General features: G+C 45.6%; 1 protein-coding gene across 3 annotated transcripts in view; it reads right to left on the reverse strand.

Moving 5' to 3' along the window:
* DAPK1 (death associated protein kinase 1) overlaps positions 1–14,473 on the reverse strand; it is a 986,032-nt gene that overhangs the window by 471,559 nt on the left and 500,000 nt on the right. For all 3 annotated transcript variants that reach the window (XM_069625713.1, XM_069625714.1, XM_069625715.1), the window contains exons 6-8: positions 5,883–5,931; positions 5,763–5,789; positions 5,233–5,385 (exon numbers count right to left, since the gene is read on the reverse strand). In XM_069625713.1, the coding sequence (XP_069481814.1) occupies positions 5,233–5,385; positions 5,763–5,789; positions 5,883–5,931 (229 nt within the window). The remainder of the gene's footprint in view (positions 1–5,232; positions 5,386–5,762; positions 5,790–5,882; positions 5,932–14,473) is intronic.

A 14,473-nucleotide genomic window follows, 5' to 3' on the forward strand; every position in this document is an offset into this window, starting at 1 on the left:
TAATTGTTGGCACAGCAATAGACCAAACATGTTGAAGTGGAGGCTGGGATTGATACATCAGGAGAGTCTTCCACTAAGGAACAGAGACTTTAGGAGCGCCGCTATTAGGGATGAACCGCAGCAACAGATCTTCAAGTTTTACTAGAAGAATAACTGCACCATAGCTCCTAAAGCACCACTATGGGAGGCCTCACGTTTGTATTTACAGAGAGTTGAAAGGTTCATATACTTGTGGGCAAAATAAAGCTTTACATGGACGGTTAGATTAACATAACAATGCCATTCATTACCCTTGGTTTTGGGTTCATGTGTACAGCCAAAACGAATTCTGCTCATGATATGATCGGTTATTTCTAACGCGCTTAATACCCTAACGTTTCTAAGCACGGACCCGGGGATCGACCCTGTGTTGCTCGTGTCGTCTTGCTTCCAAGGGGAGCATGTTGCTCCTGATCTATCCTCTTGGAGGGGTTTGTGTCATGGTGATCGATCAGGTGTGTGGTTGGCCTGGTAGTTGGGAATCTAGGGCTAAGGCACACCAAAATGGTGATTTGCACTCCAGATGGCACAATGGAGTCGTGTCAGTTGTACTCTCAATTGCTGCTTGAAGATGGGGAGCAATGCTCTGGTTAGGCTTTGTGAGATTGAGGGGTGTGAGAAATCAGAAGTCGGAGACAGACACAGAGTTGGTTATTTGATATGCAGTCACTTATTGAAAACAAAAGAAAAAGGGGTTGGAGAAATTCCTAACTTTCCAAGGGTTTCCCATCCCAACAATACCAGCATCTTTTGTAGAATGGCCAAAATAAAGTCCTCTGTCCTGTGTCCAAAACCTAATGTGACCCACACACTAATCTCAAACATAGGAAATGAAATCAAGGGAAATGTCTCTTCACTGGTCTCCTGTAGGCTAGCATTTATATTGTTCAAAAAGAAAGTTCTACTCCTCCTCTGGAGCTTGATTCTGCTTTCTTGTGTCGTTTCTTTGGGTCCCGTCTTTAGGGCATCCTCTTTTGTCCAATTCCAACAATTCCCCAGGATAAAATTCCAAACCAGGATGTTCCAAATTATGAAAGGTCCAGTAATTCCAAAAAGGGATGGTTTCCACTCCTTATGAGTCCCTTTATACTTTTCTCTTTTTGGGGGTACTTTGTTGGGTTTTAGTTTGACTAGCAGCCTTGGGCTACTCTCCTGCCAAGGTCTGTGTGTCTGTTTCACTGACCCAGTATACTTTGTCCACTAACCTTCCAAGTATTTGTCCTTTTATTTGTGCTGTGTTCTTTGCCCGGTAGTTAGAGTTTTCTCACATCCAGAATTGTCAGTTGCTTATTGTTTTAAAGGCAAATGGGGCGATATTACTTTTAGGCTTATAATCCTTTTTGGGGCCATTACATTCCTTGGGGTTATCGGTTCCCCCTCGCCCCCTTCCAGCCTTCACATCACACTTTGTTATACCAGAGCTCAGTCTCTTTCTGTGGTATTCTTGGGATTACAATGGTATCCAGTATATAAATAACTGGAAATAACAATGTGGGTGACTTGATATTTTCTTAAAGGCACTATCTAACACTTCTCCAAATATTCTAGGACTAGAATTTATATAATTGCAGCAGTCCTAAAATATGTTGGGGAGTCACCCTCGATGTTATTTCCAATGATTATATCCATACAACCTATTACAACCATTTCCTTACCCGCTCTACAACTTGTCTCATTCCCAACGAATAGACACAGCCCACTCTCCCAATGTGATACCTATCAGTAGCTCCTCTACACTGCCCGCTTCCCAGCTGTTTGGTCGACCTGAGGGGGGCTTCCAGGGGTGTTGCCAGTCTCCCCCAGATTGGCACTGCTGACACCAGCGAAGGAAGTCTCTGTTCTCCGGGTTTCCCCCTTCAGTCTTTCAGGGGAATTGCAGATGGCAACCCAGCTCGGCGGCGCACCCTTCTCCCTCTAGGTACCCCGCCTCTGTTGTCGGCTTACTCCGACATGAGGTTTGGTGGCAAGCACCTTCTCAGCAGTGAGGAATTAGTTGCAGGATTTAAAAGCATCAGAGTCTGGTTGCCTGGTTTCTGCAAGGATCTGGTGTCGCAACCCCAGTGAGGGTCTGAGGTTTCACTTTGTGTCCACTAACACCCTCAAGCAGACTTTCTCTGGGTATGCGCTCCAGTTCTCCACTTTTTCAAATGGCCACAATCCATTTGGGTAACTTATAGTTTGCTCACCAGCATTCCCCAGACTTCTCCGTCTCCCTCTCATTGTTCCACTTCTCCCCCTCCTACTACTCCAGCCTCAGCTATTTCTCTGACTCCAACTTCTCTTTCTCTCGGATTCCTTCCTTCTTCCGTTTTTATGGGCTGAATGTTTTTTAGTAACTGCAAAGCAATTAGAACGTTGTATGTACCTCTCTTGTCTTCTGGCACCCATGCAGGGCCTCCTCGTCTCAGTACTATTATTCCATGTAATTTGTGTCCTATTACAAAGATACATACAATCATATGGCACTTGAGGGGTTACCTTAGGGGATGTTTTGGGAATTTTTAGTAACTGCCTTGGTTTGGGTACGGGAGCGGGGTTCCCTTGTTTCATCGGAAGGACGAGACCCTCCGACTAGTCACAGGGGTTAAATGCCCAGTTTAGAATAGGAGAAAAGGTCTGCTGCAAAAACCATGAGCACAGGGAGTAACAGAGGGCTTGCTGAACCATAGTGTGGAATGCGGGGATATTCTAATGCTCAAGCTCCAGGAGGAACACAGTGCAGAGATTCTGGTTAGGTCCCTACCTTTAGCAGTGAGGGAGGCAGTCTTTCCAATCCTACTGGAATCTGGAAATCGGTGGGCTTAATGACCTTTGGCATGCCAAATCGTTGCCTCATTTTTGTTACAGTAAAAGCACAAGGGCTGCAGGTATTACAGACCCTGGCGAGCATGGACCAAACAGGGCTTGTGCCCGATGTAATACATGTATTAGTTTAAGAAAGGTAATGTTATGTTATTTGGCTTTTGTTCTGTGCCAGTGTTCACCGTGGTGGTCTCAAAGTGCAGTGTCCTTCCTGTGTGGGTGATCCCAACCAGAAGGTTGACATCCAGACTTCAGTCTGCTGGAGGAGTAGAGCGGAGAATATCGGAGGCATGTGTTAAAATGAAAATAAGGGTTGGGAGGCTGGATGACTGCTGTTGACTCCATGAATGCCGAGCAGGCATTTCACTCCATTGGCTGGGGTACTATGTTGCAAGCCATGGAGTGCATGAATTCCAGGCCTGGGTTTTGGGGATTTAGCAAGTTTTTATAGACAGCCATTTTCCAGGATTAAAAGACAGGTGGAATTATTCCACACAGCTGTATGGTTACAATGTGGGTCAAGGAAGAGGTGCTCACTAACCCCATTATTATTTTACTATTGGTAGAAGTCCTAGCAAAAGGACTGCAGTGTGAACTGCCGGACCATGGCATCTAGGTGGCAGGGAGAGAACATGCCGTCACAATATATTCCTGAAAGATCCATCACAGGATGTTATGCTCAAAAAGAACAAGGGCTATGGATTCTGTTTAGAGTTCCAAAATTACCTGGGGGTGTCCTGCTAGTTACCAATTGCGGGATTGAGCAGACTGCATGAGGACCGTTCCCGATTGCTACTCCGTTTGCCCCTGGTAACCTTTATATATGTAGGGATGAGTATGCATTAGGGTTGGCCATCAAGCTCAGCACTACATCAATAGGCTGTTGGCGGCACTAAAACACTAATATTTGGATTAATTTCTCCTATCCCTGATCAGGAGATTGACAGTCAGAAAAATCGTGCTGTTGCCAAGATTGTTGCAAGTGCAGGCTGGTGCCTCTGGCAAAGTGGCAACTACTTTCTTCAGCGCAGTAGTTACACCAGCCAGATCAATTTAGGATTCTAATTGGAAAAGGGTGTTCAAGGGCCAAAAGTGCTTTACAAGGATGAGGGCATGGAACTCAACTAGCTTGGGGTGTATCGTCTAGCATTATTCCTGAAATTTGTAGCCCAATGATTTCATTCAAACTGTAATCCAGGGCCGAGATTACTGAATACGGCTATTTCACCATGCCAGTTGCAGGACTTCGAGAAGCCTTTGCTCCCTTACTTGGGAATGCTTGGAAAAGGCAATGGCGGAGCACAAACGAGACCTTCGACAGCGAGAGGCTCCGACCAATGTTCTGATACTTCATCTGGGAGCCTATTCCTAACCTTTGCTGAGACGAACGGATTGAGATTCACAGTGCAAGTGTCCTGCAGTTTGTCCAACAGCCTAGGGCAGACGGCTTGATTTGGTCATGTTTCTCCCAGGCGCATAAGGGAATCACATTTGTATAGCTCCTTTTTGTAACTGGGACATGCTGGAAAACCATTTTTTACTCTGTAAAGGGGCAAGAAAACAATAGCTGAACCGAGAGCCAGGTGTTGCAGAGGGAACGATGTAGACCGAGAATTGTAAGGCCAATTGATGATCCTGTTTAGAGATCAACAAATGCATCCAAGAGCGCAAAACTTAAAATCACTGTAGCATAACACGCTCCATACAAAATCCATTGCTCATTTCCTTTAACACAGAATGAGAATGCCCAATCTTGTGCCGTATGTGCCAACACACAGAAGGGACCCTCCCCCCAACACACACGTGTGCATGCACCAAGATGGAGGCATTTTGGGCTTGTATAGTGGGAAAACAAGTCTGTTGGGTCTTGCCACAGGATGCAGCATTCCATGTGTAGTGTATAAATTGGTTCACCCGGCATGCTTGCTAGCCAAGCATCTGCCATGAAGTGGACACCATTGGCTACCCCCAGGGAGGATGGTTGTCAGCTGAGCAGATGGGCTTTAGTTATTAGGAGACCGGGCATGAGGAACAGCGAGGAGGATCATTACTCTCTGGAGTGGGGCGTGCGGCTCAAGAACCATTTCATGCCATACACTCTGATGCTTGTGTTGGATTGCAATATGGTGGCGCACTGGTAATGCATTGGAGAGAAGGGGAATTTTGGATAACCCAGGAAAATGGAATGCCTGGTCTGAAGCAGATCTACGTGGTTAATGCGGACGTGGATCTAGATTCACAGGGATGCAAGATTTAAGGAACTAGTCCAAAGATGTATCGTTATTTGAATGGGTTGCGCTAGCAGTAAATCCATTCTACACAAAAAAAGCCATGAACATCAAGATCACTTGGGCACAGCATTCAAAGGCAAACCCAGAGCACATCACTCACTTTGGATCCTTGACTAAAAGTCTCCGGATAAAATCTTTGGCTAGGTTGCTGGTACTACTGAAGAACTCGTCATCAAACTCATAGTTCACCGCCGACACATTCGCTAAAGTCTCTTGCTTGGATTCTCCCAAGAAAGGGGATGCACCGCTTAAGCTGTACAGAAAGAAAGAACAAAACACAACCAAATAAGAAAACATAGGAAACTACGGACTTTATTCCTCTGATAGCCTATTAAGTAAGCACAACTATGGCAAACTGGAAGGCAAATCACTCAACCATTTCACTGTACAGATGTTCTGCCCCTGTGGTGCAATTCTCTCCCTTTGCTGATTAATGTCCGATGGTGACACCGCAGCACTTTCTATTCCCAGGGAATCAATGCAATCGCTCTAACCCGGGCACGGCAAGCATGGCTCTAAATGTTACTTGGAAGTAGGCATAATTACCAAGCACCATTGAACACATTATGCACCAATACAGTTTCACAAGCAATTTTGGAGAGTGGGATTGGAAAATAAATCTTTACTTACAGAATGTAGGTTATTACACCGATGCTCCTGAGGATAAGATAGAATGAGGTAAAGTTAGGCAGGCTGCAGTCAAGTAAACCTATGGCGCACAGGGCGAAAATGCGCTCCTTCTAGACTCACCACATATCCACATCCAGACCAAGGGGCTCATAGTTCACAATTTCCGGAGCTGCGAAAAGAAAAGAATTCAGTGAGAAATGCATTACAGTACAACTGAAACAGCGCGACTCCATTGATGCCTTTGCCCTTTCAGTAAAGGTATTAATCTAACATGTTTCCTCCGCTGCCCAGGTCCCATGCAAAAAAGTTATTTTGTTCTACCTTGCCATCGGGACACATTACTTTAAAACGACGGACCTCAAACACGCCTACAGTGCACCAGTACTTTGGGGAGGGGTGGGCACAGCCTCCTTGATTCACCAAGAAAGGAACGCCAAGTAGATTTCCTCAGAACTGGCAGCAAAAGTGGGCAGAGTTCACAAAACACTTGGCCTTTTCAGGTCTATGAGTTATGAAAGGTTCAAACTGGAGAAATAAACCAGAATTTGGTGCACTCATTCATCATAAAATAATCATTCTTAACCAAGGAGAATTTAAAAATCAGAATTGGCTGCACAAGTACAACACGCGTTCACAGCGACATTTTCCTCGATTTTATTCGATCAGTCTGCAAGTTACGTAGCCGATGTTAAGAAGATTCACAGCAGCCTATGGTTTACCAAGTAGAGTTTAACAGTAAGTTTATTCCACTGAGCAAGACATTAGGTCAGTGGTATTCAAACTTAAACAGAGCCACATCCACCCCCTGGAGTAGAAATATTGCTTCGCCACCCCCACCCTCCAAGCTACAAATGCTTATATTTTCATATAAATGCATATATTCTATATTAAAAGCAGTCAATATGATACCATTCTAAAAAGCCTTGTGTCGCCCCGGGACATCCTTTGCGCCCTCACAGGGGTCCCAGCCTCAAAGTTTGAAAACCCCGGCATTACATAACGAAATCAAATTAGTCTTTTTATGGTGGCTTAAGGGCCAATGAAGGCTTTCTGGCATTAATGTCTGCCGTAAGGCTTGAGGTGGAAGAGAAGAGGTGGGATTATCCGGGAAAGTCATGCTAGTCTAGACGGGAACGGATTTGCTCAAGGAGTCCCACAGCATTGACCCCTCAACTGAGAAGGCTCGGCCTCCCATCTCCGAGAGCTGGAATTTACGTAAGGTGATCCAATGAAGAACAAAGACTGCCTGGGTCAGTATTGCTAAATTCAGCCGATGAGAGGATTCCTTGCCATGTAAAGTGAGGCGCACAAAGCATAAGTCTTGCTTTCAATGATGAAGCCAACAGGAGGCCAATAAAGTGGACTAAGTACTGTTAAGCTGGCTTTGAGGGTGCTCAAACAGCCACACGAGCAAGTGGCTTGGGAGGCCTTGTGGCATCCAAACATCCAGTCTTGAAAAAAAACTAGAGGCACAACCACAGGGCGGGCTTTAGTTAAAAGGCGGAATTCGAAGAACTAGTCCTTACAGCCGGAGCAGATGACAAGATTTAGAAACAAATTCCATCAGAAGGTAGAAAGATAGACTGCCTTTTAGCTGAATTCCAAGATTCCCTGCTGAGCAAGCAATAGAAAGGCATACTAAGCATGTTGGCCCAGAATTCCGAGCACCATAATTAGCCATCACAAAGCAAGGCATACGTTTTGCAAGATTTCCATTTAAAAAAGAAACTGACAATTCAATTAGTATCTGCACCATCTGCACAAATGAAATATTGAAGGTTAAAAGAGGAAATTAGTTCAGGCTGCGATCTCCTGGATGTTGGGGTACATGACTCAAGGAGGCAGTCTGGGGAACCTCACAAAGACGGAAATAATGTTTAGGCTTCACAGGAGGCATAGCAATGCATTGGGACGGAGCCAAAGGAAGAGATTGTATTATTTTAGGGCATTACTGCAGAGAAACGAGACATTTGGTCAAGATGCTGTGATACACAGTCAAATGTGCCAGGCAGATCCAACAGTGTAAGGGCTCAGACCCCATTTGTCGACAACCTGGAAGAGCGTTTTGGTCACTGCGATTACCCAAAAGGTAGCGTGACCTGGTCTTTACTAGGCAACAGCAGCTGAAGAAGGGCAGAACAGAGTTTGCTGGAGGCCATTTTGCCAGTCGAGGGTCAAACTAGGTTAGCAAGCCCTCTGATCATCCTACTCAAAGAAAAATGCAAGCACGATGTGTTCCATGCATCCTTAGGTGAGGTGTTTGAGATGGAAGACGAATTGTCTATTTCTCCAAGAAATGTGGAAATGTTTTCGTTGGGTTTGAGGTTTCAGATATCCTATGGGCACAGAATAGCTTTTTAATCAAAAAATAAACCTTGTGTAATGTCCATCCTGTATCTAATTGGGCATAATGTTAACGCATGCCAGCACTTAGATGAAACTTGAATGTCAGCATGTACCACACATAGAATTGTGAACATTAGTCTCATCACATCTAGATAAGATTGTGAATATTAGCATGCCCATTCCTAGATAGTATTGTGAACATTAGCCTGCGTTGCATCTAGATAGGATTGTGAATGTTAGCATGCCCGCACTTGGGTGAAACTTGAATGTTAGCGGGTGCCACACTTACAATTGTTAACACTAGCCTGCGCCGCTTCTGGATGGGATTGTGAAGGTTAGCAAGTGCCACACTTAGACAGAACTGTGAATGTTAGCATGTTAAATGTCAGGTAACCCACTAAGCAACGTAAGCTCAAACTCTCAGAATATTTATCTCGCCTAAAACACTCACACAACCATCTCTCGCACAACAAGTTGCATGCACTTCACAACACTGCAACAACACAAGTCGCACCAACAGCACTCACGGATTGACACCGATCCAATGCTCGCACCAAAGCTCAGCACCGAGTTGAAGCTGCCAACAGAACACCACTCATCTCACTATCCTACTGCCTCTTCACGTTACTAACCCATCCCACCTCTTGTCGTTTATAGATCCGCCAGAGCGCCTGGGGACCAACTACGTTGGTGACAGTGCACGGTACAAATACCTTTAACATAATGATATTCAACTAAAGTGGAAACCTCAACTGCATTCTAATTCCTGTGTGCTTCCCCTCGGTGAGTAGAACAGAAAATAATTCATGGTTTAGATTTAGATAGTCACTGCAGCTTGAGTTCTGTAAAGATATACCTAAGTGCACTACATAGTTTAAAAGAGGAAATATAATTGTGCCCAAGGGGGATAAGGGCCATCTATTTTCAGCCTGAAAAAAAATTCAGGCAGGTCTAGGCAAAACTAAGGACGGGCCCAGCTTTGATCACTATTCAGGAAAGCAGGAATAGGCAATATGCGTTGAACTTGAAAAGGTATACTAAAATAATACCAGACTAGGGGAAAGGAAATGATTGTATACTGCAATGTAGCTCCAAACAGAGGCTATGAATTGATCTAATCTGACAGAGCCCTGCTCAGAGAAGACAAGGCCACCACCCAGGCCTTTGTGTTGCCCCAAAGCTAGATATGAAAAATTAAGCAACACAAATGGGAGGACGTGAGGCTGAGGCCTAGGAATATCAACAGGTGTATCCACAAAATCAGACTCTTAGGGTGTGGGGGCATAAAGGGGATTGCATCTTGTGGCTGAGACTGCCAGAGGCCACTAGGACCTTGAAGAAGAAGTGCACATTCAAAGTACACTATCCTGGTGAATTATTGCATCCACCCCCTTAACATCCATCGCGAAACATAGCAATGCAGAAGGTTTAGGATGGAATAACCAACAGTGATTGGTAATAAGACGGTTAAGACTGCACTCAAGTTTAAAGCATTGGAGTGCTCTCCCCATTTCCATGATGGGTAGGATCGCCTTAGTGAAAATGATAATTCTCCCAAAGCTGTTTTATTTATTTAGTACGGTACCGGTCTGGCCGGGGCGGGCCTTATTGTCCAAGCTGTCTAGTGCATTTGTTTGGGGTGGTCTCCCTAGGTTGAGCTGGAGGGTACTTACTGATGACTACCCAAAGGGCGGTTTGTTGGCACCGGACCTCGAACTATACTATTTGACTGCACAGGCCCAGCATGCCGCCCAGTGGGCCACACCATTTCTTAACCCAGCGGGCCCTGCACCGAGCCAGCCCGAAAAAGAGGCCGTGTTGGCGCTCCACCAATTTACGAGGCCCACTTCCAAGCATTATAACTCTCTGAAACCAACAAAAGTGGTGACTACGGCGTGGCCCAAAATAGTTGATATATGGCACGGATAAGATATACCACCCGAGTATGCCGCTCTGGGGTGACCCCCAGACTCCCTTCAGTATAGAGGGGGAAGTAGCCCGCCATTGGTCCTCCAGGGGCATATCACAATGGGGTCAACTATTCACGGATGGGCACTTTACCCAGTGGGATGATATCAAGGATGTAGTGGAGAATACGCTTGGGACCAGACAACAATATTCCCGTATACGGGCAGCCATACAAAGTATATGTCTGACCTTTCCTAATGAACCACCACTTAACATGGGATTGGGATATATGTTCACGGGGGAGATCTCAAAAGATAACGGCATCGGCTTTGTATAAGATCATACTCCAGACACATGTGCAACAAAAATAAAGAATTAAAAAAAAAAAAAAAAAGACTACACTCAAGTCACACTGGCCGATACAGTTTTGTGTTTCTTCAAGAAGGTAGCATAGGTCTTAAGCAGGTTTCACAAAGGAATGTGCATGGATTAAAAGGCAATTTATTGTGCAAGTGACAGAGAAGGCAGAGTGTGTTGGGGTGGGTAAGGTCAGTGGGGATATGCCGTTCAAGCAGGAACTCTGGGGTGAATGGCAACAGTAGGTTTTCAACACAGCCGGATCTGGTTGATCCTATTCACCTGAATATTTCAGGAGCACATTATACCCATGATCATGGAGTCCTGCAGGTGCAGGTGCTCCCAGGTGATGCTAAATTGCCCAGGATTACACATTTACAACCCTGGGCATGCATTTAGCCATTACAATCACTTGTAAAAGGGATGTCGACTGCAACCGTGTGGTTCCCAGTGATAAAAGTTGCAGTAACTTGTGTTGGCGGCACTTCACTCTGGTCCTGGAATCCTTTCATCAGCTTTTCACTTGATACAGAAACTCAGATGGGGGTTGAGCGTTAACACGTGCCACAGGGTGCAATGAAGAAAGCAACAGGTCCGCACTGTATTGCTTAATTAAATCCCAGCTGACCTTTAAATATGTATGGTCACAACAAAAAATGTTCTGTAAATCCATCGTTAATTGAATTAGGAGCATGCGGGAAGGTTTGAGGAACGCTGTATTGGGATTAATGAGAAAGATGCAGGGAGAGGGACGGTGCACACAAATGATGTGCGTGAGACAGGTTTACATAGTTCAATTCAGTAGGTTTTGAGAGTATACACAACCTGAGACCAGATCAGATTTAGTAAAAAAAAAACATTAACAAAAAAAAGAATTGGAACACAATGAAAAATAATGTAGCAATACCCCCCGCACTCCTGGGCCCATTTATTTTAGAAAATAATTTTACACTATTAGATTGGACACAGATAGCAATGAAGTTCTATTCAGGAGAAGGACGATCGAGCAAAAGGAGACAACAGAATGGCATGGATAAAGGTTGGAATGGAAATGAATACATGTCAACCACACAACAGAAATACCACTGCAAATATTAACAGAGGCAAGACTAGGATTGATGGGTTGCAAGAAACCTCAATGTAGTGCTTTCCATATACGTAGAGCGAGCGCCAGAATGTGTGAGGGGCTGGTGGGTCATCCGAATTCTCCATCTCTGTCTATTCCCTGGGAGATGTTTACGGGAGGGATTGTGCTTCCCTCTTTGAATATCCTGGGCTTCCTTCACTGGAGGAAGATGCAAGGGAGACTGTCCCTTCAGCCAGGGACCAATGTTGAGTTCTTTCTATGTACTGCTTGTGAAGTCTTCAGATCTCCCAAAAGACCCAATCCTGGGTTTCCTACCAACAATATCCGGCATGCGTGAGGTCGTCACCAAAGTGCAGTGCAACAGGAAAGGTAAAGGCATGAAGGGGTGAAGACAGGGACAAGGTGTGCCGCAGAACTAAAATAGCTGCACCCATCTGGACTCACTCCCTTGTGCCACTAAGTTCCACCCATCTTGTTGTCGGCTGTGTTCAAAGAGACTTGCTGGTTAATGGTCCTCCCTGTGTGGTCCCTGGTAAAAGCAGCAGGTCTCCCTTGAAGCTGCAGTGAGACCAAACGCTCTAGCTCCTGCAAACCACATTCTCGTACCTTATAAATGGGGTCCCTCTAGCAGGGTTGCCTACTGTAAACAGACCCAGACATGACAGTTCACTGCCATCGCTACTGAGGGGTGGGAGCTGGCTTCAGGGTGACAGTTGAATATGAAAGGTTGCTGGTTTTCCTGCCTCCTTTTTTATCCTCTGCAGCCAGGCCCCATATGAGCCCATTTGTAATACCCCCTCTTGAGATGATTAAAGCTGCCACCAGCTGCAAGGCCTAAACAAAGAGCAGGGCGCATTCATGGAACCTTTGTCAGTAAATCAGGCTGACCATGGCAGGGGGAAGGTTGGTGGTCCTCCTTCCTGGGGAATGACATTGTGCATTCCTCGGATGTCACATTCCAAATAAATAGGACAGGGGCAGAATGTGCCTGTAGGCGTTGTCCAGCCCGGAGTACACAGTTCTATGCTTTTGTTGTGGTTTAAGCATAGGAAAATGTGTGTGGATTAGCCCCACACATTTTCCGGAGGTTGGTCTACCTTCATTCCATTTAATACAAACATTCAAAAAGCCCAGGCGAGTGCATGCTCACTATGCGAATGGTTCAATTCCCACATACATAAAGCAAGCACCAGAATGTGTGAGGGAGAACTGGGGGTGCCTTCAAGCACACGCAATCACGTTTTCTAAAGATATTCTACCTTTAAAGTTGCCTAGAATATTATAAGAATATTGAACACTTTAAAATTATTGTTTAAAACTTATTTTGCATAACAAAAACAAGAAACAGAAAGGCAGAAAACCAGCCATGAACATAACCTACATTGCAGCTCTGAGCAGTTATCCAAAAATAAAGTTTCTGGGCATTTTGCAGAAGTCCGGCGAGACAGTCAATCGTGGCAATATCCAACATCTACACCTGCCCACTGAGATCCCCCACCACCAGCCTCCTCCCATTTGCCCCAAACCTTCGTGAACTTTGTTGGACAACCCCCTAAGAAAATTGAACAATTTAATTGTGATAGCCTGGCACCTTTTAAATACCCAGTGTTTGCCAATTAGCCTTATTCCTGGCTGCTAAAGTACCCATTGCCACATAATGAGAAGTGGGGATTAGGGACAGCCTTAATGAGAAACCTTTTCTTTTTAGGGTCCTCTTCTGCCAGGCATCTGGTTGGGGCAATCCTTTCCTTGGGATGTTTGTACATGGTGCGGAACATTCAACGAGTGTGGGGAACACTCAATGAGGGAATTCCACCAAATCCAGATTTCAATAAAGCCTTCCCCCATGAGCCACCAGTCAACTATGTTACAAATGTGCACCGCATCCAACTAAAAGGAACCAGTGCGAGAGGGTTGTCCTCTTTCGCCACCAGCACTTGATTCCTCTCAAGTAGAAGGGCTTTTCAATTTCTATGATGCCAACTTGATCTTGATCCATTACATACGTCTTTAGATTTTATAACTATTTACTAAAATCCTTTAAGAAATCTTGGAGTCTAAATTTGTCATCATAGACTGGACTGTATGAAACACTTTGAAACATCCCACAGACTTTGGAAATATTGCTAGAGTTGGTCAGAGTTGGACATGGCACCATTTACCCAACAGAGCTGAATGGCGTAACATGTAGCTGTGCTAGTGGCCATGAAAAGGACATAAGAACATATAAAAGAATGGTTACAAATGCTTGGAGCAGAAGAAATTGGTGGGGGGCAGGGCAGAACCACTTGTGTGACAGAGGATGCCCTCAAGGGCACTGGCACAACCAGATGCATCATAACGGTTGCAGTGCGGTGGAATAGCCTGGCATGGGCAGATTTTCTTGGGGAAATCAGAGGAGCAATTTGAGAGCCGTGCTGGGTCCCTCTGCATACTTCAGACCTATACAACAGATGCCACTCCCCGTGCACAGTCTTCATTGGTGCCCCAAGATGTGACTGGCACAATCCTGCACCACAGAGCTTAAAGGAAGGGGGCAACCTTATGTTGCAGGGAATGGGTGGGGCAGTGTGTAACCCCTACAAGCATGGAGACCACCAGGGGTAATACTGTGGGTGACTGACATCTACAAAATAACACCGTGGCTTGAGCAGATGAGTAGGTGACTGCAATGTTTGCATGAATATTTGCCTGCACATGTGCGCATCAAGATTGCAGCCTACTAGACCCTGGGGACATGCTGTGCACCTGCCAGTGCGGTAGCTGACGGAGACCTCAAAGGTAGTGCTGGCATAAACCAAGTCCTGGGCATGGCCAGTGGTGGGCCGAGCCCTTCATGATTACAACGTCCATACACCGGCCTGCTACCCCGGTCGGCGGGAACCTGCTGCCGAGACGAACAGATCTTAGGGGAGGAGGAGGAGCTGACTGCGGGTGGTGAATGCCATGCCGATAAATCCCTGTCAGATTGGGTGGATCCGTGCAGCCGATCCGCCTCCGATGGTGGAGCGGA

The sequence above is a fragment of the Ambystoma mexicanum genome, chromosome 6p (assembly GCF_040938575.1).
Source record: "Ambystoma mexicanum isolate Mex_15411 chromosome 6p, UKY_AmexF1_1, whole genome shotgun sequence".
Taxonomy (NCBI): Eukaryota; Metazoa; Chordata; class Amphibia; order Caudata; family Ambystomatidae; genus Ambystoma; species Ambystoma mexicanum.